This window comes from Sander vitreus, chromosome 15, assembly GCF_031162955.1.
Source record: "Sander vitreus isolate 19-12246 chromosome 15, sanVit1, whole genome shotgun sequence".
NCBI lineage: Eukaryota > Metazoa > Chordata > Actinopteri > Perciformes > Percidae > Sander > Sander vitreus.
In genome coordinates this window covers 19,336,025-19,357,974 of record NC_135869.1, presented here as the reverse complement: position 1 = coordinate 19,357,974, position 21,950 = coordinate 19,336,025, and the positions used below count along the sequence as shown (strand labels likewise).

Sequence of the window (21,950 nt, the reverse complement as noted above, 5' to 3'; positions counted from 1 at the left end):
GAATAGGGACAGCAACTAATGATCATTAACATTTTTGATAAATCATTTGGTGCATAAAAAGTTAGCAGTCAAATTAAGTCCCAAACCCAAAGATAATTCTTATCAATGAAGACTGAGAAAACCAGCAAATATTCACATTTAAAAAACTGGAAAAATAAGTTTTGGGGCATTTTTGCCTTAAAATAAATTTAAATTATTAATTGATAATCAAAAAAGTCATTTTAGCTCTAATAAATCAACACAAAGCCTTTATTTGACTTTGTTTCTATCTCATCATTATTTTTTATACGGCTTGTGAGTTTTTCATAATTCATAACTCTTCATCCTTTAGAAGCATGTTGTTTTACAAACCTTGTCACAGACCGATGCTAAACTAAATGTCAGAATAAATCAGATTACACCTCACAAACAGAACTAAATGAGTTGCAGTGACTCTGAAATTATTCATTTCCAACGTTTGCTTTGTATGCAGCCCATATTTATTCTTCAGAGTGAAAATACATTATCAAGAATCTCAGTGAATGTGTCCTTGTGTGAAAGTTCACACTGACTCCCTGAAACATTCAGATTACAGCCTTTTTTCTCCATGTTCAGTCTGATTACATATGCAGAGTGGGAGGTTGGAGCTAATTTAGAGGATTTAGTGTGATCCTGTTTCTGCTCTCCGTCTCTTATAGTTATGTTGTGTGTTAACTGTCAGAAACTTAAGATTGATTTTATCTGTTATGTGGCCTATAGTTCTCCTTTTTTCTTTCCTGTCCAGTGATTGTTTCAATAACGCTATATATGATTCTCCTAGCTGACATTTATTTGTGTGTTCACATGATGTTGCTACGTGCGGCAGGGCTGGAGTCGGCCTATTGGCCACTTACAGTAGATGTTGTCACCATGGTGAAAGTGGCATGCTCACGCCCCCCTGCCGCCCCCCCTCCCCCACTCCTGTTGCTATGTAACAGCACTCCCTTTTTGTCAATTTGTCAGTTATCACACAGGGGAAACGTCACGCCTCCCTCACATTATCCGCTCACCTATGTGAGAAAGAGAGTACGCTACAAGGAAGGAACGTGTAGTTGTATTTTCACTCTTATTTGTTTTTACAACAGAATGTGTCAGACAGACTTTTTGTGCGAGTAGTATTCTGCAGTTTTTCTTGTTTTTGTTGATTTTACATTTGCGTGCTCCCTAACACCCACCAATGTTACAATCCAGTTGGTGCTGTTTCACAAGTAAATTTTGACAGTATGTTTTGCTTCGCAGCACCTGTTGTCAGCATATGTGGTGTCTGATTTGATGAGCCATTAGCTGAGGAACTGAGGACAGAAACACATATCTATCTATCTATCTATCTATCTATCTATCTATCTATCTATCTATCTATCTATCTATCTATCTATCTATCTAAATAGATATCTGTTTACAGAATAAGTAAATAAGACTACAAATCTGGCCAGTACTTGCCAATCCTCCATGCTATACACATTCTGATGAGTAACTTACGTTATATTTTTCAGACATCCTTTTTGAGAGTATGGTTTAGAAATCAACTTGCAAAGACTCAAAATGTGTGTGACAGGGTATTACAGAAATCCACACATATGGTTCTAGAGTCTCTGAATCTGGCTTGGGGCTTGAAAACACACACACACACACACACACACACACACACACACACACACACATACACACACACAAACACACACATGGTTACATTTTCTCTCTGTCTGATTCCCTTCTATCTTCTAGTGGGTGAAGCCAGGAACCTGATTCCTATGGATCCGAATGGTTTATCAGACCCTTATGTTAAACTCAAGCTTATCCCCGACCCAAAGAACGAGACCAAACAGAAGACCAGGACCATCCGTTCCTCTCTCAACCCCTGCTGGAACGAGTCCTTCACCTTGTGAGTCATCAAGTCTGTGTTCGTCTATTGTTGTTTATGTTTATTTGTGACAAGAAGAAGACCCCTTTTTTGTTCTTGCAGTCTCTCTCGTCACATGTTGTTACTCCTTTCCTCTGCGTGTCTATATGTGTGTATTTAGTAAACTGAAAGCATCAGATAAGGACCGCCGTCTGTCCATTGAGGTGTGGGATTGGGACCGAACCACCCGGAACGACTTCATGGGCTCCATGTCGTTTGGAGTGTCCGAGCTCATCAAAGCTCCCAACTGTGGATGGTCAGTCAGTCTTTCTTAGTCCCTTTCATTTGAGAGGTCGAACGTTTAAAGTTACAGATTCTCCAAAACATCCGCTGGTGTGAGGACGTTGTCATATCCAGTAGCAAAGAAATTGGAATGACATTACATTCTGCATTTTTACAGCGTAGTAAGCTACATCATGCTTTACACGTAAAATAGTAAAGAACAGTAAACTGCATGCAAAGTCTTGTACCAGTATCACGACCAGTGTTGCTGAAACTGATGAGTGATCAGAAGTGTAAAAGCAGACCAAAGTTTGTTTGTTTTTTTAACCACATTTTTCTTTAATATTATGGTATTATATTAAATGAGTTGCTCTGATTGGTTATACAACCTTTATCTAATCAGGCATTGAGATCTCTTCTTCTACGGACATCTGAGATCCAGGATACTGAAGAACAATAATAGATGTTAGACTGTAGTAAAAGTAGCAACTAAAAACATAATTCTCAGCAGAATATGAAATAAGATAAAAAAAATTTAAAAAAAAGAATAATAAAGTACTGTGGATTGCATTATAAAAACTAAAGTAAAAGCAGTCAGTTCAGACCTGGCGTAGGGAACCGGCTGTGTGAGCAATTATTATCATATTATAAATACAGCTCACAGGAATGCCATAACAGTAAATCAATGTGGTGTCAGCCATGCTTCATACTATACTGGCCACCAACCTAACATCACTGTGAAACAGCAGCACACTGTGGGTAAAACAGACGTAAACACCGCTGACTCCATTCACTCTGACAAACAGCACCTGCCAGGGTTATTTCCTTGTCTCTCTGTCTTTGTCGGCCTGCTTTGTCTCCTTCCTGATAAACACACACTTACACTCCTTGGCCATGTTAAAATACCTGCCGCCACCTAGCCTAAACCGAGTCTGATTGACTGCTGCTTCGTGCACAGTTACAAAGATTCAGGAAATACTTGCTGTGTGTAAAAATGTAGCCCGGAAACTACTTCTGTGTGTTTGTCTGCTGTATATAACAGGTCATTAGACAAGTGGCCAGAGGATGTGTACATTAGAGATGAAGTCTCTGCTGAAGGAGAGCAGACCTGCAAACACTCAAAGGAAGGGAACCAGCTACTGATGATTGAAGTGGTGCAGAGATGTAAAGTGTTATCGCTGTCTGGGTGGACAGAGGAAGACATGCATGGATGAAGGATTCAAGGGAAAGTACAGTAGATAAAATATAGATTCACTTCTCTTTTGTTTTTGTTTTTTTCCCTCAGGTACAAGTTGCTGAACCAGGAGGAGGGAGAGTATTACAACGTTCCCATCCCTGAGATGGACGACGTCAACCTGGAGCTCAGACAGAAGTTTGAGGTAAGTTTGACTGAATTCGTTAACCTGACGCGCCAGATGTCAGATGTTTGTTACACAGAACCGTGTGAGAAGCCATCATTTGGAAACTGTTTGGGAAAGGGCAGACCCTTTCAAAAAAAATACCTGGAAGGTGATTGTATGAACCATTTGTCTATCACGTCCGTTGTTGTTTTGAACGAACAGTCCCACGCACCCAAACCACACCTGTTGCTGTCCGTAGTGCCTCACAGGACGCTGATTGGTCGAACAGCTGGTAAATAAGATGAATTTTTCACGTGATCGTGTGATATCGCAAGAATCCAGCTGCCATTCAAGGTTATGAATTCATAACACTCGATAAAAACACAAGTAGGTTTTCTTTGTAACACATGCACACATGTATATCATATACACTCACTTATCCTCTCCTGTCACCATGGTAACCCCATCCTGTTCCCCCACTTGTGCTTTTCACCCTGTGTGTCAGAGAGGGAGATCGCTTTCTTCTGGCATTGATAAAGTGAATGCTCTTGAAGGAAAATCCCCAAATGCATATACAGTACAAGCTTACAGTCGACAAAGAAGGCAAGTTCCTGATTGCTTTATGTAAGAATTGCAGGTGCAGCTACAGATAATAATTGACAATCACTCACTCAGTGGAAACAGGCAGACTACTTCTCTTTACAGTGGAACATAACTTTGAGAAGTAATACAGATGGATAAATCATGTAGAGGGTCTAAATGAAGGCCAAAAAGGGTTTATGCTGTTGTTGAAACAGCAGCTTTAATGGTTTTGCTGTATCTCTTTGCCCTCATTGGACTGAAAAAAACAGTTTTTGTTGTCTACTGTAATTCAGCCCACATAAACACCAGACAAACACTCTTGTCTGCTGTTTTGGATTAAGCTTTTTCTTGCTTTCTAATATGTCATCTTTTTTTATTCAATTTTACTTTTTTCTTATATATAATTAATATTATTCTATCTTAATCATGCTTCTTGGACCACATCAGTCCTTTTGCATGTTTTGTCCAATTTACTTAAAATCAATTATACCTTACATTACATCTGTCTACCACATCTTTGCAGAGACTTCATTATAGTGAACATCATGGTTACTTTTATCACTCTTACAAGTTGTTGATATTAGTGGAGGATGTAGTTGTGCATACTTATTTTATAAATGTGTACTCTGCTAATACCGTAATAATTTAATTCCAAGTAGGTTTTGAGACTTTTTGTTGCTGTATGGACATCAAACTTAATAACTGCCTGAAAGAAAAACATTTAAAACTCAAAAACACTATTGTTTGCTTTAAAAAATGGTTGGCAGGTTGTATAGCTGATTTGTAGTAAAGTAGAGCATAATCATGCAGTAACAATGCAGCTAACTCTCGCTCTCTAGTGGCCAGTCTATTTACTGCAGTGGGTTTTCTGTTACAGTAACACATTAAAACATCTGTGCTTTAAATAAAACTCATAACCTCTTCACGTCCATATTAAATAACATGCAGGTAGAAGGTGGCTGTTATATTAATGTAAACAAGTGCAAAGCATATGGGATTCAACTGAGCGAGGGCAGTTTTATTAAAGTCCAGCTCCGTGGGTTTTAATACTCAGTGTCTTGACTTTCCTCCGAGGCTATAGCGTCTTCACACAACTGTGCTGTTGCCGTGGAAACTGGGGCGAGATGAAACCAGATGTGACAAAAAAGGATGTACTCTGTTTTCTAGTCATGCCTTTGATCATTTTATCGTTAATAGATAAACGATAATAATAGATCAAAACAATGAATAATCAAGTCCACATTTATATTCTGTCACTCCCCAGCTCATGCTTACACCAGCTAACCTTTGACCGCACTAATAAGTGAGTTTCTTCTTTCTTCTAGGCCTGCCAGTTAAATATCCACTATCTCAAGGTAGCTCTTCTGCCTGCGCCGTCTCTATTTCTGCATCACGCTCACTTTACTGGCCGTATTAGGATTGTTTGTGGATTTCTGCTGGGCTTCCACAAATTAATCTGATTTACTAACAAAGGCTCTCAACAGCATATAGTTGAACCAGCCCAATTTGCTTGCTGTTATATACACACATTTCCCTAACTGCTCTCACACACTTATACACTAACTTTCTACTTCTCTCTGTTTCATGCTTAAAAACAAACTTTTTTTATTTTTATTTAAAGGACTACATTTTATTTAAATATTAAGGAACAATTCAATCATACATTTAGAGGTTTTTGCAGCACCTGCAGCATCTGCTGCAAAGGTTAGCATCAGCAAAGTCTGACATTTGCATTTGGCTTAACAGTGCAGACAGAAAAGCGACATAAAAGCAGATGGTGTTCCAAAAAAACAAACATAAAAGGAACAAGAAGGTTTAAATAGACATCCTGCATATAACAGCTTTAACATATGTACTCCACACAAACACCACAAAGCATTGTTGTTAGTAAATTTGTGGACCACTCAAGTCTTTGTTGTTGTCATCATTTTTATTACTATCAGTGTACTGTCATTGGCCAAGACAGCTTCACACCCACTCCTCATTGGCTGACAGTGTGGTCCACAGTTCGCCTTCTACTATTCCACCTTTGGTCAGGACTATAGAAGGCTGTAGGACATGAAGCATGGACTGACACTAATGCACTGTAATTGTATGAATGAATGCAAACACAGGCAGATTCTTGCTGTTCTTGGTGTGCATGCCAAATCTCTCCACACGGTGGCAGTGTTACATCCATTATAAGACTGTTGTGTGGCTGCATTGTATGTGTTTGAATACAACTTTGTGTGGCCACTTTGACATAAATATTCCATCTTTTGTTTGTGTTGAAACAGGTCGATGTGTTCTTTTTCGTAAATTGTTTATAATGTGAAATATTAGACATGTACAGTTTATGTAAATGTCCTGTGTTTTGAAAATGACCACGAGATGGTAAGGGTGAATATAGAACAACTGTAAACAAACTAAGCACAGGATCCCCACAGTATTTAAATGTTTCCTCCCGACAAAACTTTATGACATGATAAAAGCAACAACAGCAAAGTGATAACGTGATGGGTAGATATATAAAACTTTTCCTGTATAGTGCTGACATGCACAACAATATCTCCACTCCTAAAAATCTATATTAATCTAAATTATATTTTTAGTAACAGTTTCTTTATTTTTATATATATATATATATATATATATATATATATATATATATATATATATATATGGATGTTTTGGGGTCCCCCTAAGATTTATTTGGGAACCACCAGTTTATATCCCCATCACACATTATGACGAAAGCCAGAGCAAACTGTTGATTAATGACACAAGTATGTGAAATTAATGATTTTATATTTTTATCCCCACTACTGTAAGAGTTTGGTGGGATATGTAAATCAAAAATCTGTGCATTTAAAAAGAGTGATGTAAACCTCAGAGTCCTGCTGCTTTTCATTCCAGCTGTACTGGGACTCAATTTAAATGAATTAACTCCAATGAATTACTGTATCTGGTAGCAGAACCCTGAGTCAAAATGAGAACCACTCCGCTCATAATTTCCCAAAATGCACCAGTAGAAAGATCATGCTGAATACCTATGAGGATGTCTGACATGTCAGTGGGAAGAAATAGATCACTATATTCTCTCAACATAGAAATAGAGAAAGAGTAGAGATGCTTGATTAGATTCTGACTTGTAAATATGCAGCTTTTTGATGATGTGAGGGATGTTAGTGCATCCACCCTGGCACATTTAGGGTAATGTAATAACTGCTAAACACTTATAGAATGTATTATCATGTATCAAAATGCAATGGCAGCATGCATAATAAATATCTGGATTGAAAATGTAACAATATAGTACAATAATATGATATATCTCTTTATATGACATTTTACATTGGCATTTCTAATTAATGATGCAATAAATATATTAGCTGTTACACTTTAATGTGGCTTTATGTCAATGACAGGTTCTTGTAGTTTTAACCCATGTGGAGAGATATTTTATTATCATTTTAAAATGCTTTTGTGGTTATAACATCAGTTGTTAATGTGTTTTCAGTTGTTAATGAAACAGATTATATCTTACTGAAAGGCAGCAGAACAAAACACAATCCTACTGTGATTAATAGCTGACATGCACACTTCCTGAAAAAAATGGAGCAATGGGTGATTAAGTCCTGCTTTGTGTGGCAGTCTGTGATCTGAATCTCTGACTCCAGACCAGCTGTTAGACACCAGCATGACTTCTCCTTATCATTATTATTTACTTCATTTGTTAATGCTAAACTATCAAACTATGTAGATGAACTCTCATATCAATATTGAATATACTTTTTCACTTTGTAATGCCATTTGTACTGTTTACACCACAGAAAGCCAAGCTGGGCCACGGTAAGAAAGTGATCACGCCGTCAGACCATCGGCGGTTCAGCCTGCCTTCAGGTAATGTGGACCGGCTTAGACTGAGTGACTTCAACTTCCTGGCCCTGCTGGGGAAGGGCAGCTTTGGCAAGGTGAGAGCCGACACTAAAGGCGTAATGTAAAAGCTAATTAATCTTGTAACGCTTTAATTTTGGCAGCCAAAGAATGCCTGATAGTGGGCATTTGTTTGATGTTTCAAAATCCATAATCTCTTTGTTTCATTATGACATGTGGTGTCTTCATCAACTGCAGGTGATGCTGGCAGAGATGAAGTCAACAGAGGAGCTGTACGCCATCAAGATCCTGAAGAAAGATGTTGTGATCCAGGATGATGATGTTGAATGTACAATGGTGGAGAAGAGGGTCTTGGCCCAGAGAGACAAACCGCCTTTCCTCACACAGCTCCACTCCTGCTTCCAGACTGTGGTGTGTGAAAACTTCATCCAAAGTCGTGGTCGTTTTTATTGCGTTCTTCCTGCACTGCTGCAGAACTGCACAGTTACACAATAAAATATAATGTACTTTATATAACGGGTGCTATTGTGCTCCCTCATCACTCTTTCAACAGCTGTCTATTCAATCCCTGACGTTTTATACCGGTGTGTGTCCGTTATATGTATCTTTGCCTTTCCACTTACTGTCTATTTATTCGCACTCTTTTGCCGGTGCCCCAGCAGAGAAAATTGATACTGAGCTGAGACCACCCTTGAATACAAAGTCTCCAGTATGACGTCAACTCTGTTCATAGACAGGGTGACCCTTATCAAAGCTTCCTCATTTATAATACAGGTATATGAGCTGACCGTAGCCTTATTCCTGAAAAAATAGGTCATGTCAGGCATTTTATTATCTCCGGAGGACCACCAGGTGTTAAGATACATTATATATACGTAATATGTTTATTTCTAAGGATAATTCAATGTAATGCACTGCAGGTTTTAGTGTGCACACATTTTCTTTTCTTTGTGTAGCATCCATTTAGAGCTGCTCTTTGGGCAATAACATCCTTTTTTTAATCTAGGACCGGCTGTACTTTGTGATGGAGTACATCAACGGGGGAGACCTTATGTATCATATCCAACGTATGGGAAAATTCAAGGAACCACAGGCAGTGTAAGGACACTCTATAGTTTATCTACGGGCACCTGTTTTAACAATAACAAAGATATTCACCAGGCAGATAAAATGGTTTACACCCACCATAGCTAACAAAGCAGTACCATAATACACTGACATCTAAGTCCTAAAATTCTGATATTTTTGTGCAATAAACTGCTATTTATATTTATTTGGACATTTCATGTTTTTATTAGATAATAGTAGAAAGATGGAGAATGACATGCAACAAGGGGACGCTACAGTTCATGGTCAGACATTTATTAGTATAAGGGCAAGGGATTCTTGTGTGTTGCTTTCTTGTATTCAGTAGAATCACTTCCCTGACAAATTTCTTTTGTGAAGATGTGTATTTGTTTTGTCATTTTCGATGTTGCAGGTTTTATGCAGCAGAGATTGCTGTCGGTTTGTTTTTCTTGCACCGAAAGGGAATTATCTACAGGTGGGTGAGTTACAGAGAAACCAGTTTTATGTAATGACACACCACATTCACCTCAAATTCATTCAATGCTACGTGGAAAACAAAACACATGTTGGCTGTTTTTTTTTGCAAATACACTGGAGGAAAAGATTTGAGATAAATAGATGAGGTGAGTATGAGCAGAGATTTGAAGAGAAATATAAAGGCTGTCTGCGTGTTGAAGATCAACAGAACAGAGTGTGGCTCATTGAAGACAGAGAGCAAAAAAAGTAAAGTAAAATCTATAGTAAGTTTTTATGCAATGTGATGGAGGAAAACATGACAGACAAGCTGAAGCTGAACATGTAGGAGTTGAAGTAAGACATGATGAAGTAGTTTAGAATCGACTTGGAGAGAGAGACTGATGGACAGAGTAAAGCAGCAGACAAAGGATAAGGCTATTACGAGATAACACACAAGACAGAAAGAGAAATTACGATAGGGTAGGGAAAGTAAGTAAGTAAGACAAGATTAAAAATGGACGTGTGCATTTAGCCTTGCTGTGTGTAAACTGCACTGCTTGTATACCCTCAGGAAGGAGGCGAGTCTTAAACCCATACTAATCACCCTGATGCAAAAGAGCAAAAATAGAAAGGACAGAAAGAAATGATTGACAGAGGCTAAGGTCACCCTGTTCCTCATCGGTACGTGTTCTAAGGACTAAGGACATATCTCACCAGCCTTGTGTTTGGCATCCTTACACTGCTTTGTGACAGATATATCTGCCAGAAGTGGTGAATGAGGAAGAAAATGAAGAATTGAGACATGAAACACAAGCACAGACACACATTGAATTGTAAAAGCAGGCCAATAAATTATTGTTGGTTTCCTGATGTATGACACGTGCTGCAGACAGATAAACTGGTGGCAGTGGTGCAGAGCAACAGTCTGGATAGCTGACAGCAACACACAACAAGTATCAACGTGGTCACAAATCCTCACAACCTGTCTCTGCTGCAGGGATCTGAAGCTCGACAACGTGATGCTGGACTCTGAGGGCCACATCAAAATTGCTGACTTTGGCATGTGTAAGGAGAACATGTATGAAGGCATGAGCACACGCACCTTCTGCGGCACCCCAGACTACATCGCACCGGAGGTGAGAAGGAGATGTCTGTAATGGGGAAACTGGGCCCAGATTACAGTAAGAATCGCACTGCATCTTATTTTTAGACTTTCTTGTCCACTATATATATGGATTTGAAATTGTTTGTGCAGCTGTTGTAAGAGAGATACTCTGTAGAGTATCTCTCAGAGTATCTCTCTTTTTGAGAATAATACTACAGTGTATATATATATATATATATATATATATATATATATATATATATATATATATATATATATATATATATAGTATTATTCTCAAAAAAAGTACAACCAACAAGTTATTACTAGCATTTATTTACACAGGGGATAAGGGCAAAGATGATTCATCAGTAATAATATGTGTATATGTATTTCTATGTGTATCTCTCCCCTTCCATCTCTCTGCACTGACCTATGAGGGAGCACATTGTCTCACAGATGGGGGGGAGCACTTACTCCACTTTTCTCACAGGCAATGGAGTAAGGGCTCCCCCTAAATGGGTCTTCTTTTCTCCAGACTTCAGAGACAACTCAATAAGCATTTCTTTTCTTTTTCACTGGACAGTGAATGCTTCATAAGTACTTCATGAGCCATCTCATTTGCTCTCCCGACTTCAACTTCTGGCATTATAGCACAAAATATATGCTCGTTGGAACTGGAAAGTCATTTTCAAATCATTTTCCAGGCAAAGTGTCACCAAGAAATATCCTTTGACTGTATGCAAACCCATAGCAGTATAGGCTATCATGTATGGCTAAATTGTAACTTTGTGAACTGGATAAATTGCTGCATTTCTGTCTCTGTTAAAGGCGAGTGCAGCTGTGATTAAGCTCTTTGCCTTTGCGTCTGCATGATCATTATTATTGTGTGTGTGTGTGTGTGTGTGTGTGTCAGTGTGTATACTGTGTGTGGGAGGGAGGTGTAGAATGGCAAATTGGAGGGTAGCAGAAAGTCCCTTTGTTAAGGCAGCTCAAAATAGCTCACTGTATTTAATGGTGGTTGATTTGTGTTTTGAGTTTAGATGAGAGAAATGCTCCTTTACAGTGCTACTGTTCAGTTTATCTTATATAGCTTTACTGTTGCTCTCTTGCGTTGTAATGTAACATGTATGTGGCAGAATTACTGAATCTGTTCAGAACCACACCTCTCTGAATTCATTGATGGGGTAGTGTGCGCATATTTGATTATTTCAAGTTTTTAATCTTTTCACCTTTTGTCTCTGTCAGATTATAGCGTACCAGCCTTATGCAAAATCAGTGGACTGGTGGGCTTATGGAGTTCTTCTGTATGAGATGCTGGCGGGACAGGTAATATGCTTTTGTGGTCTACAGTGACTGTGGTCTACAGTATAAGGTTTTTTATATCATACCTAAATTAGGACTATACATTAAGTGGTGTATATCTATAAAGTTGTCCTGTAACAATGGTATTCATTAAGCAAAAACAGAACATTAATTAAGCCCAGCTTCTCAAACGAGAGGATCACAGTAAATTCATTTTTTGGACTCTTTAGACAAAACAAGCAATTTGAAAACGTTATCTTGAGCTCTAAGAAACTATGATGGTGGCCGGGTTGGGCAGTGGGTAGAGCAGGCGCACATATACTGAGAGGTTTATGCCTATACACAGAGGTCCAGGGTTTGTATCCGACCTGTGACGATTTCCTGCATGTCTTCCCCCTCTCTCCCCTTTCTCACCTAGCTAGTCCTATCAATTAAAGGCGGAAAAAAAGATAAAAAAATAATCTTAAAAAAAAGAAAAGAAACTATGATGGTCATTTTTCACTCTTTTCTGACATTTTAGATTGAACCTTAAAACAATTTAAAATATTTTAAAAATAGTTTCTTACTGAAGATGAATTACACACATAAACACTTCCAAAATAACAATTATAACAGGATTTTTAAGTGAGATTTTCATATCTGCTTTTATCGGGAGGGGGGCTTAAAGAGACAGGGGCTAAAACAAAGCGTTTCAGGCAGAGGGTCAATATAAGTATATTCAGAAATAATGTGTTTTTTTAACATTAAAGCATGTAAACATGTTCTGGTAGAAACCCGAAAAAAAAGTATGAACCTGAAAATGAGCATGATATGGGACCTTTAAGGAAGTCAATGTTATAATAGCACATTGAGCTGCAAGTGTAATACATACAGAGAACTAGATAATGTTTTGACTTTATTTGTGTAATCAAAGTGACATACAATACATATAGCACCCATGAGCATCATGGGACACTAACTTAAATATCTCAAGACAGTGATGTAACATACACCTGTGACACCCATAGCAGCTCTCACTGCTCAGCTCACCTTCACGTGCTGCTCTTGTCACCTCAGTATCTTGTCAGGTTTCAAAGAACAACTCTCAAGCTGTGACACTGTGTTTGTCTTTCTTCTCAGCCTCCATTTGATGGAGAGGATGAAGATGAGCTCTTCCAGTCCATCATGGAGCACAATGTTTCCTACCCCAAGTCCATGTCTAAAGAAGCTGTGTCCATCTGCAAGGGAGTAAGTTCTGTTTAAAGGGCCATACAGTGTTTTATAAAGCATATCACCAGCTCCCAGTTTCTCACAAGTTGTTCCCTCTGTACTGTCGAGTCACAAATTTCCATGATGTTCGAAAAATTATGCTTTATTTAGCAGGCATCTCTTCCCCTCATACCTGGGCAGCACTTTTGTGACATCATCTCAGTGAAGTGGCATCATGGTTGTCATGATTATTTAACAAGGAAATGAGTTTTCAAAGTCAATTTACACTCCAGAGAAGATTCAGTTAAGATTCAGGCACAGTCTGATTAAGTCTTTTAATAACATATCTCACCTTCATTTATTATAGTATTACACCCTATCGCTGCATGCTGCCACGAGAAATATCATTCATCATCTTAGAGCCGGTGACAAAATAAATAATCCAGATCCTTATTGTTTGCTTCACATCTCATTTGCAAAAGAAATTATTCATGGTCCAAATTAAAAGTAGCTTCTGAATCAGAAACTAAGTTATGAAAAGGCAGTGTAATTTCCTGCCACTATATTAAAGCTGGATGAGCGAAAACACTGAGTGTCAGTCTGGCTCTGCATAGGACGTTGGCATGATAGTGTAATATAACGCAGGCAAGAAGCAAAGTGAATTGCTGATAATATAAGGAAGCTTTAGAAATACACACTATCTCTCTGCGTCACTATTTTTTGCTTTTCCTCAAGCAGCTAACTGCCGTTGTGACATCTTCTAATGCCTCCTCTTCTGTTTGATACCAGCTGATGACCAAGCACCCATCAAAGCGTCTAGGCTGTGGCCTAGAGGGGGAGAGGGACATCAGGGAGCAGGCCTTCTTCCGACGCATCGACTGGGATCGCCTGGCAAACAGAGAGATTCAGCCGCCATTTAAACCTAAAGTGGTAAGTGATGCTGTGTGTGTGTGTGTGTGTGTGTGAGAGTGTGAGAGAGAGAGAGAGAGAGAGAGACACAGTCAGTCCTCCTCTATCATGGTAAATGGAATATTATATTGATATGCATCATGATATTTTGCACTTTCTAAAAAAAAATCATAGATAAAATATCAATAAAGGAATGTCTGTTCTTGGCTAATCCAGCAAATCAAATCATATTGTTGTGAAACAATCTGATCAGGATTGTTTTGTGGTTTGAATCCTATCATCTTCATCTACTGGCTTGACCCCTGTGAGTAGATTTTGAAAAAAAAGCGCTTGGACAACAAAGCGACACGAAGCAGCGCAGGCACCCGAGCAAACACTAGTAGTGCAGACCACATACGTCTTACTGTAAGGTGGATAGTGCAGAAGGTCTGAGGCGGCATGGAGCAGGGTCTGAGCACAAGAGCAGACAAACAATTAAACATCGAAACTAGGAACAAACAGACTAGAGACTGGAATCTTCTGGCCAAGTTACCACACAGGTAGATGGAACAATCTGGCGAAGATGGTAAGTTGGCTGCTGGTGAGGTGAGTAGTTGATTGGCAGCAGCTGCGCTACAAAAGTGGCAGAGCCACCTGGGATTGAGTGACCACGCCTCTTGACCTACATGCACATGCAGGGGAAGACAGACAGGCACACAACGGAAAGGGGAAAAAACACAATGGGAGAGACTGCTGCCCCATAACAGTAATCATTCCTTCTTTGTATACTGGCTGAGAAAAGATCTCGTTTTGACACAATAATGTAAGTGATGGGGAATACATTCCACCTGTTTCTGTGTAGAAATTACTTTTAAGGTTCAGCTGAAGCTGATGTGAGGCTTCAGCTGTCTGAGTTAGACAAGTTTCTATTAGTACATAATTCCCTCTTTGTGTTCCCCAGACAGTGATTCTGTCACTGTTCCCACTTGATTTGTCTTAACTCCATTGAGTCTCATATATGCTTCATTTACATTTAAATCACTTTGCAAAGAAATCTGTTCAGGGCCAGTATAGAAGGAAGGAATGATTACAGCAAACACACAAAAACTATTTCAGTGTACATACTGTATGAACATTTGAAGCAAGTTACGTGAAGTTGACATTTTGACAAATGAAAAGACAAATCGCTCTGGTTTTCCATCAATTTATGCACATTTTCTGGGGAGGTATCAAACAAGATTATTGGGACAACTAGATTGTTTGATCAAGCACCTGTTATTCATGTTAATTGAACAGGGTATGGCATTCCTTTTATGAATATAATCTGGCCACACATATCTGTAAGATCCTTTTTAATCTGTTTCCATTTTAGTTTTTCTTTTAATTTAGTGAGCTTTGATGACGAGAATAAGACGAGAAGGCAGGTCTCAAACATGATTTATTCAATATTGTTTCCATCAAATTTTAGCCTAACACTACCAACATTTCTACCTCAGCCAAGAGGTATAAATTCAAAGAAAAACAGATGGATATGTCCAGACACAGAAAGAGATGATGGAAGACGACAAAAACCAATAAACACGTATCAGAAAATTAGCATAAAACATCCAGTAGTGTGATTTATTTTTATATAATGCTCCTGTTCAGTTTTCTTGCCGTCCCTGTGATGCTAAAAACAGCAAATCACTGTGTCACTCTTGAATGCATCACTGTTAAAGGACTGAAATACATCCTCAGAGAGTCGTGAAGTGTGTATGCAGTAATGGTTGCGTATTTTATTATGTCTGCGCTCCCATCCATCTTCACCCAGTGTGATGGTTTTACACCCAGCAGAGCTTGAGGCTGGAAACCCAGCTGCAGTCACCAGACCCCCCCTCACCAACATCTAAACCTTCTCCTGTCACCACAAAACACTCTTTTTGAGCTTGTTGGATCCCGCATCCTCCATTGTCTCGCTGCCCACAGCGCCCAAAGCAACACACACGCTGCCACTGAGATTTTAAAAATAGCTCTCTAAGAGCAGAGTTCCCTTTACTTCCACACAAGGCCCACGATGAATGCAGGGTTACACAGCGGATGTATCTTTTCTCCACTCACAGAGGGAGGGGGGAGGAAAACATTGCTAAAAGTGGATCCATCAATTCAGGGTGCTTTTTGAGCTCATACGCGACATTAATTGGCCTGAAGGGACTAGCAAACAATAGACTCATCTGAGGCTTTAATGCTTCTGTGATATTACAGAGCAGCTGAAAATGCCTGACATGCTGATGCGTCGCCTGAGAAAATATGTCACAGACAGCAGGCACTGAAATCCACTGTAAACCACAGATTTGGTTTTGTTGTGCATTACTCATTCTGAAGGGTTTTTCTTGCTTTCTTGTAAAAGTGTTGTGACAGTGATGATACTGTGCATGACACGCAACAATATGCATAAATATATTCATCCGGAGACGCATGACAGCCTCAAGCGGAGCTGCACACTGATGCTGATGACCTCCACTGTGGATGTTTAGGGTTAGCTCCTAATCTAATTACAACTTCTGCCCGGCTACACATAGGGCTGTGCACCACCTTCCCTCTGGGACCGTTGGGAAGCATTCTATTAAAAGACTTGTGAGAAATGTCTTTTGATCATGGGCCCACAATTCAGTTGCTTCTTTTCTGCAGTCTTTTCCAGTTCAGAGATCAAAATAATCTGACATTCTTTTAATCTCTTTCAGTGCGGCAAAGGAGCAGAAAACTTTGACAAGTTTTTCACACGTACACAACCCGTGCTGACCCCTCCCGACCAGCTGGTCATCGCCAACATCGACCAGAGCGAGTTCGCAGGCTTCTCTTACATGAACCCTCAGTTCATCCATCCATCCCTGCACAGTGTGGTATGAGGAGAGAGCAGAAAAAAAACTCAAGCATGGACTGTCGCTGACTACAGGATCCTTACAAACTCCAACAAACGATCCCGCCGTCATAAGACTCATATCATCCTCTACAGTGTTCTGTCTAGTTATCGAAATCTGTGTACAAAAGCGACTGAGAAGAGGGGAGCAAAGTGTTAAAGAACAACTATATGGCAGTGATATGTTTGCATAATTTCCCCAAACATCTCATATATGTTCTTTATTCTCTATCTGTGTTTAACCAAACCTGCTGCCTTTTTTTCTTGCGTATGAATGTGTGACCGGTTACTTTGTTATTAGGTATTAAAGATGCAAGATGTTTTCCTTTCTCATCTTCCCCATCTTACTACGCAACAAGCTGCAATGCACGACGAGAACGGAACATGTTTTTCTGCTCTGTCCCAGCTTTATCTACTTCTGATCCGCTACACGTGTATTTTATATTTATATTAAAAAAACAAGAGGTAGTGTACTGTTACATGAGTGCCAAAGTAGAAGTGGAAAGACATCATTTCTATTGCAGTTCTTAAAATCCTTGTAATGTTTTAACACACTAAAACCCCACTAAAACAGGGGCCATTTCTTTGTGTTGTTTTGTAGGACGTGGAGATACAGTATATCTAACTCAGCATAGACAAACAGAAGCACATCATGCTTATGCTTGGTTATAAGCTGTGTACGTTATTTGAATGCAGTGTTGGTCAGTATACTATAGGGTCAGAAAACTGTGGATCAAAGAGACAGTGTTTTAAAGTATAAAGATGCTATTTCCATATGCACAAAGCAGATCTCTGTTGCATGCTTATTTTTCTGACTCTGTATGAACAGTAGACTCTAGGATGCAGTACACGTCTGGTATCATTGTAAAGTTTAATATTTACGATATAAACTATGTTAATATATAATTGTTGTATGTTTTGAAGAGTCTTATCCTGAAGAAAAAGTTTCTAATTGTTAAAGAAAAAAAACTTTGTTTTGCTTAACTCAACTTTTATGTCAAAAAAACACTCTATTGTACCCCCATTTTTATTATTTTGTAAATATGTTTCAAAGAGATGTTTCAGAAAGAGAAGTTACTTGCAGATTTTATACTACGAACTGAATGTCCTTTTACTACCATAGACAGTTTGAACATGTCTATGTTTAGATTACCCCGAAGAAGAGTATATATATAATGTTTGGCTGAATCTTTGGTAGCTTTAGGATCAGCAAACCTTCTTATATGTATTTCCACTATTTATCCATTGTTTTCTACTACTCAGTGTCATGGCGAATATGCAGCACCTACTGTGCGTGAAAAGGTTGAATGCCCTCTTGCCTTGGTCATCTCAGGGCATACTCCTTCTGTAACAAATTCAAAAATGAGCCCTAGGTGGCTGCAACATGTCTCTTCTTTCTTGTGTATATTGTGTGCATGTGTGAGGCCAGGCTTGATCTAAGCATGAGAAAGACCCCTGCATGATACAGAGATCATGGAGCATGGAGTTTCCCCAACTTGTTGCACAGAACGAGATTAACCAACGAGCATTGTGCACTTTTCTGCTCATCGTCTCCTCCCACTTGCTGCCATGTAGCCTGACATGTTTGGCTAAAAAACAAAACAAATATATGTAAAATGCTTCTGTTGGCTTGTTGTTCACTGGTGCCAGTCTTGAGTCTTTTGTTTTCAGTCAGGTGTTTTGTTGAGAGGCTACTACTTAGGCACACAATGCTACAACAGTGACGTTTCATAAAACTGCCAAATTTACTCTTAACCCCTGAATTAGTTACCTAGTGTAACATGCAGACTGATGTTGCAACTGCCACATCTGGACCAAAATTAGATTTTTAAGGTTAAGAGAAAACTGAATGTTTACATGTCTCACATTGAGAATCTTTATCGGAGGACAAGAAGAGAAAAATAACAAAACGTTGGACCCATGACAGAGATAATTACATGTCAGGCCAGTCAGGGTATGTACCACTACAGTTAGAGCCACAGGGATGTTTGTATGCATTATCTTTCACTGCCCCTACTTTTGTTAACCTGATTCTTCTTGTTCCTCTGTTCATTGTGGTATGATGGATACTGTGTATAAATAAAGTATGAAAAATATGAATCTGCTCTGTTTTCTTTTAGGAGGGGGGAGTGTTCGATTTCCAGCTTCACTGCTAATGTGTGTATTATTGGCTATATTATTCTGTTGAGGTTTTAAATCAGGCTACACTTTTACAATATTACATGTGCAATTAGTATTTGAAAGGAAGAAGGGGGCGGTGCCATGTTTTTTTGATTTGATTGATGTTTCATGTGTGAAAAAAAATTCCCATGACATATGCTCATGTGTAGTTTCAACAATTTTGTGTATGAAATATATTTTATATGTGGAAGATGATTTTCAACATGTGCTTTTTAAAATAGAATTTGGCCTAGGAGGTCAGTGATCACACACTCAAAAAATGCTACATTAGAATACACTGACCACTTATATTCTATTTTTTCTGCATACTGTAATTGAACTGTCTGTCAGAGCTGAGTCAACACATCCTCATGAAGGGGTTCCTATGATATTGTACGAAAAGTTACGCACACTAAAACGCAGCCTATACGAAAACTAGAGACCTGCGACTGGTCACGTGCCATCGTCTACAGAGCTCCGTGCTACAGAGCGGCAGTTGCTAGTTGTTTAAGCCGCTACAGAGCTTCGTGCCGCCGACTACGATACTCCGCACTGTGCTCCGTCAGGTCAGCGGTAGTTGGAAGTTCAGTTACCCGAGAATAGGTGACTGTGAGCCGGGTACAGGGCACCGCGAGCTGCCGGTTCGTGGTGCTCCAGTTACGCCAGAATAGGTGGCTGTGTGCTGGATAAAGAGCACCGCGAGCTGCCGGTGATTTTGGCGGAGATGCGGTTAACTTTAGGCAAGAAAAAGTGAGCGTTATGCAGCGAGGAAAATTAAGTTTAGGCACCAAAACGACTTGTTAAGTTTAGGAAAATATCGTGATTTCTGTTAGGTGCAAAATGCTAAAAAAAAAAAAGCAGTCAATGTGGTGCACACAGCAAAAAAATCATACAGTGCTTAACTTTTCGTACCTTTTCGAACGTATGGTTTATGAGAACAGGCTGGCTGAGTAGAGCTGTCCTTGGTCCTGAAATACTCACTCTCTCTCTCTCTCTCTCTCTCTCTCTCTCTCTCTCTCTCTCTCTCTCTCTCTCTCTCTCTCTCTCTTTGCATTCAGCCATAGAGCAGCACCAGGCGTCTGTCTGACTCAGTGTGTTGCACTGACGCACTGCTGCATCATCTCGGTCCTTAAAGCTTCTCGCGGCTTCACATTACAGTTTTCTGAAGGAATTTTTGATTACTGACCAAACATACCGTCTTTCTCTGCAGGTTTTAATCCACAACTTGAGCACAACATTTGTTCAAAGTGCAGGAAACAGCACTGAGACTGTACAGATTACAAACAGGTAGGAACACTTGTTTGTATGGTGTCGTTGCATTTTTTCAATTACTTTTTTTTAAACTCCTGCTTCTAATTAACTGGACTAACGATGTGTTTCACATATTCACAGATTAAGTATAGTGTTTTTTGTGAGTTTATTGGGGTTTTGATTGTAGTCGCAGTTGTTGCACTTCCCTGTCCTAATATGGGCTACTAACATCGATATCTTATATTTTTTAAGCCATAGTATTTTATTGGAATATCAGGCTATTGGAAACAGCCAGAATGCATGGATGCACTGTAAGTCTAGGGCTATCATGGTAATATAGGCTTGACATTGACGGGTTATCATGAAAACTAAACTCTGTATAAAATAACTGTATAGCCGAACAAATTGCATAGAGTTGTAGAAGGTTAAATTACTGTTGATAGAAAGGATGTTTCACACAAAGGACAGTTAGGTTATATTACTGACATCTGATGTTGTGATAGTAAAAAAAAGTTCTACAAGTGTGAGTATTTCTGTTCTTTTGTGTATTTACTCCATATTAAAAGTTGACTATTATTTTTCTACAGAATGGAGAAGCTTGATCATATTGGCATTGGCAAAGAGATAAGCTGGAATGTTTTGATTCAGCAAAATAACTCAAGATGTGGAGTGGATCTGATGTGGTGATTTGCATGTGACAAGGCTCAACAGTCATGACTACTGTATAGTCATGTAGTAGGCTAACTGTGTTTTTTTTTTCACCTGCAAAGTCCAATTCTCCCATCTGGTATTTTCTCATCTGTGGACTACAATAAAGCAAATTGATTTTGCAGAAATAAAACTGCTAAGAAGCGTCCTGGTGACTTAGAGGTTTGAGACTCTCTACTGTCACTATCTAGTCAAAAAGGTAAACATTGAAAGAATAATACTGCTGACAAGGACCAATAATAAGCAAGGAAGTTAATATGAAACAAATATGAGCTTTTAGGCCTCTTCAAAGTAAGAGAGGTGACCTTGCAGGTGGACGAGCAGATTTCTGGAGTGTTTCTGTGAATAATAACCTATGTGACCTCCCAAAGCAACTCACAGCGTTTCTTTTAGCATTTTATTAGCTTCAATTCTGGTTGTTTTAAAACCCAACAGAAAAAGGGGGGGGGGGTGCACACATTTAATAAGTCTTTAAGTCTAGCCATTCAAATTAGCCTTTCCCTGACAATATGTCGTCACCGTCCATAGTTCATTCATATGTGTCCTAAATGGAATTTGAATCATCACCCTGATTCATGGCTGTCTTGGATTTCAAATAATGTGAGCATTTGTATTCACAGTAGTAGGCCGGTTTAATGTCCCTCAGTCTTGAGGCTCAAACAGGTTTATTATTGATTCACTTAAGATTATTAAAATAAATCATTATTTTTGAACTATTCCTTTAAAACTTACCTTATTCTTACGAAATGTTAAATGAGACAATTTCTTATTTTACTCCACAGATTGTATTTCAAAATGTCCTTGTTCAGTCTGTTTCATATCACAATATTTGAACCATCAACCGTTTTACCCAATGATGTCACTTTTTGTCACAATCTTTCAATCAAGACAAACAAAAGTGACTGAATTTCTGCTCATTCACACCAAAGCAACAACCAATCACATATCTGACACCCCTGTTTGTCTTAATTGAGATATAAACATTGT

General features: G+C 39.0%; 1 protein-coding gene across 1 annotated transcript in view; it reads left to right on the top strand.

Moving 5' to 3' along the window:
• Positions 1-18,940, top strand: part of prkcab (protein kinase C, alpha, b) — a 102,937-nt gene extending 83,997 nt beyond the window's left edge. The window contains exons 6-17 of the mRNA XM_078269861.1: positions 1,744-1,900; positions 2,040-2,174; positions 3,426-3,519; positions 7,875-8,015; positions 8,176-8,349; positions 8,945-9,036; positions 9,419-9,481; positions 10,460-10,598; positions 11,816-11,896; positions 12,992-13,099; positions 13,850-13,990; positions 16,669-18,940. Coding sequence (XP_078125987.1) covers positions 1,744-1,900; positions 2,040-2,174; positions 3,426-3,519; positions 7,875-8,015; positions 8,176-8,349; positions 8,945-9,036; positions 9,419-9,481; positions 10,460-10,598; positions 11,816-11,896; positions 12,992-13,099; positions 13,850-13,990; positions 16,669-16,833 — 1,490 coding nt within the window. The 3' untranslated portion in view covers positions 16,834-18,940. The remainder of the gene's footprint in view (positions 1-1,743; positions 1,901-2,039; positions 2,175-3,425; positions 3,520-7,874; positions 8,016-8,175; positions 8,350-8,944; positions 9,037-9,418; positions 9,482-10,459; positions 10,599-11,815; positions 11,897-12,991; positions 13,100-13,849; positions 13,991-16,668) is intronic.
• The last annotated feature ends 3,010 nt before the right edge of the window (positions 18,941-21,950 follow it).